Raw genomic sequence first — 2,139 nt, forward strand, 5'->3', positions numbered from 1 at the left:
ACTGTCAGACAAATCAAAGGATGATTTTAAGTGCGCCGTATTTTCCAAACAACACGGTAATAACGACGGCCCGCTAGCATGCGCTACCAAAAATAGTGCTTTGTTGTGTATCTGACGGGGGAAAGCTAAACCAGTTCCACACCACTGAAGCTGCAGCATTTTTACAAACCAGTTCAGGTTCATCTGTTTCATTCAACGATTTGCTTTCGCCGCCATGCTTTTTCCGACATGTGCGTATGAAAACAAAGGCACTGCGCATGCGCGTTTTACCCATATTCTATCGCGATATTTCATTTTTCTATCGTTGCCAAAATTACACCGGTATTACCGTGAATGGTATGATATAGCCCAGCCCTACTTGAGATGCATCATGGCTGGTGGGAAGCCTTTGTATGAGACCACCTGTGGGTCCTTTCTCATCCAAAGCTCTCATCAGTCAAGGCAGCATGAAATTCCACACAAGCCCAGATGTGAACATCGTGACAAACACGAACAAACAAGGTTTACTGTCGTGCAGAAGTAACTGCCTCAGGTGATGGGCAGCATGTACATTTATTATGTAACAACCTGAAGAGAGACGAGCACATATTACAACAGCTTTGAAGTTTATCCTTCCACTGACTTTTTTTTATACCGTCAGCCAAACTCAGCGAGTGTCTTCGGCATCAGCGAGAGGCTGGGCTGTCCTTGACGTCCTTAATAGAAGCAAAACAGATGGAGCCAAATACATGACAGTCAGGTCAGCACTTACACGAAACGGCTCCCCAAAAATCCCATGATTAGGGGACAACGTCTTTCACTCTAGTCTGTCGTCTCTGTCCAGGATGTGGGCGCTGGCGTCCTCAGAGGACTGCTCTCTATCCTTCAGGTGCAGGCCGACTGCTCCGTCCCCCACCCGGTCAGACAGAACCGAGGAAGCCTCTAGAATCGATTCACACACGAGGACCTCATCTAATAAACACTGTGTAACCTGCTCTGTGTTTCTTCTTCTCTCAGTGTTTGTGCAGGCCAACAAGCTCCAGCAACACATTTTTGCTGTCCACGGTCAGGAAGACAAGATCTACGACTGTTCCCAGTGTCCACAGAAGTTCTTTTTCCAGACAGAACTACAGGTAGGACACCCTCATTCTATCTCTGTGTTGACATTGACCTAATTTTCCCATCTGTGTACTGCTCCAGGTAAATTATTAGAATAGTGCAGACGTTGCTGCAGCACACTGTAGTGAATGAACTTTGTGCAACTGTACAAGAAGGTGTAATCCGCAAATATCCGAAACAAGGCAAACGCTTTTCAGTGTTCCTCAACATCCACTAACTTCAGTATGTCCTGTCACATCTCCTCTTTCACATAGTTCCTGTTCTTCTGTCCCTCTTTTTCCATCTTTCCTCATGAGGGCCGGCAGGCTTCTGGCATGCTTCTGGCATGCTTCGTGTTTTTAGGGTCCAGACGCACTGAGTGTGTGTGTGAAAGAGATGAGTGGATATAAGTCACCCCAGAGTGGGTCCTGGACCAGCTGTGGCCAGGTCTGTGATGATGTAAACCTTCCTGTCATCGTCCATCTCTTGAAGCCTTTGGCAGCTGAGAAGTCAAACATGGCTACTGTTAGCGGTGAAACATCGTGACATCGACGGATCTGTACGTGAGACGTACACAGGATTTAATCCCACATAAAATACTAAATATTTACAGTTTTAATTCATTTTTGTTTGTGGGTCAGTGTGTCTCCATAAAACCTGCAGAAGCATCATCACACGTCTGCTTGGTGCCATTTCCTGTTTCTCTGTTTCATATATTAAATCTTTATTGGCCGTCCCCTCAGAATGACACAGCTAACGTTTGATCGGTCAACAAAGCAGTAACATATGTATTATGTTGATGTGCTGGCTTCATCGATAACTGAGAGAGTCAGCCACATAAAAACAAAAAGAAAACATTTTGTAATCATGATTATTTGAGTTTGGGCAAGGCACACACACATACACACACATACACACACACACACACACACACACACACAAAATGGCAGTGATATAAGGCCAGTGGTGGTGGGCATATGGCTGGCCAGTCCATTTAACAGCAGGGTGACTGCTGGACCCTGTCGGTTAATGTCCACACAGGCACCGCACACACCCCCCTCG

General features: G+C 46.0%; 1 protein-coding gene across 5 annotated transcripts in view; it reads left to right on the top strand.

The window, feature by feature from the left end:
• znf423 (zinc finger protein 423) overlaps window positions 1–2,139 on the top strand; it is a 129,272-nt gene that overhangs the window by 115,516 nt on the left and 11,617 nt on the right. For all 5 annotated transcript variants that reach the window (XM_005752831.1, XM_005752832.1, XM_005752833.1 and 2 more), the window contains one exon: window positions 997–1,112. In XM_005752831.1, coding sequence (XP_005752888.1) covers window positions 997–1,112 — 116 coding nt within the window. The remainder of the gene's footprint in view (window positions 1–996; window positions 1,113–2,139) is intronic.

This window comes from Pundamilia nyererei, unplaced genomic scaffold, assembly GCF_000239375.1.
Source record: "Pundamilia nyererei isolate P.nyererei 1_Seehausen unplaced genomic scaffold, PunNye1.0 scaffold00384, whole genome shotgun sequence".
In the NCBI taxonomy this organism is placed as follows: Eukaryota; Metazoa; Chordata; class Actinopteri; order Cichliformes; family Cichlidae; genus Pundamilia; species Pundamilia nyererei.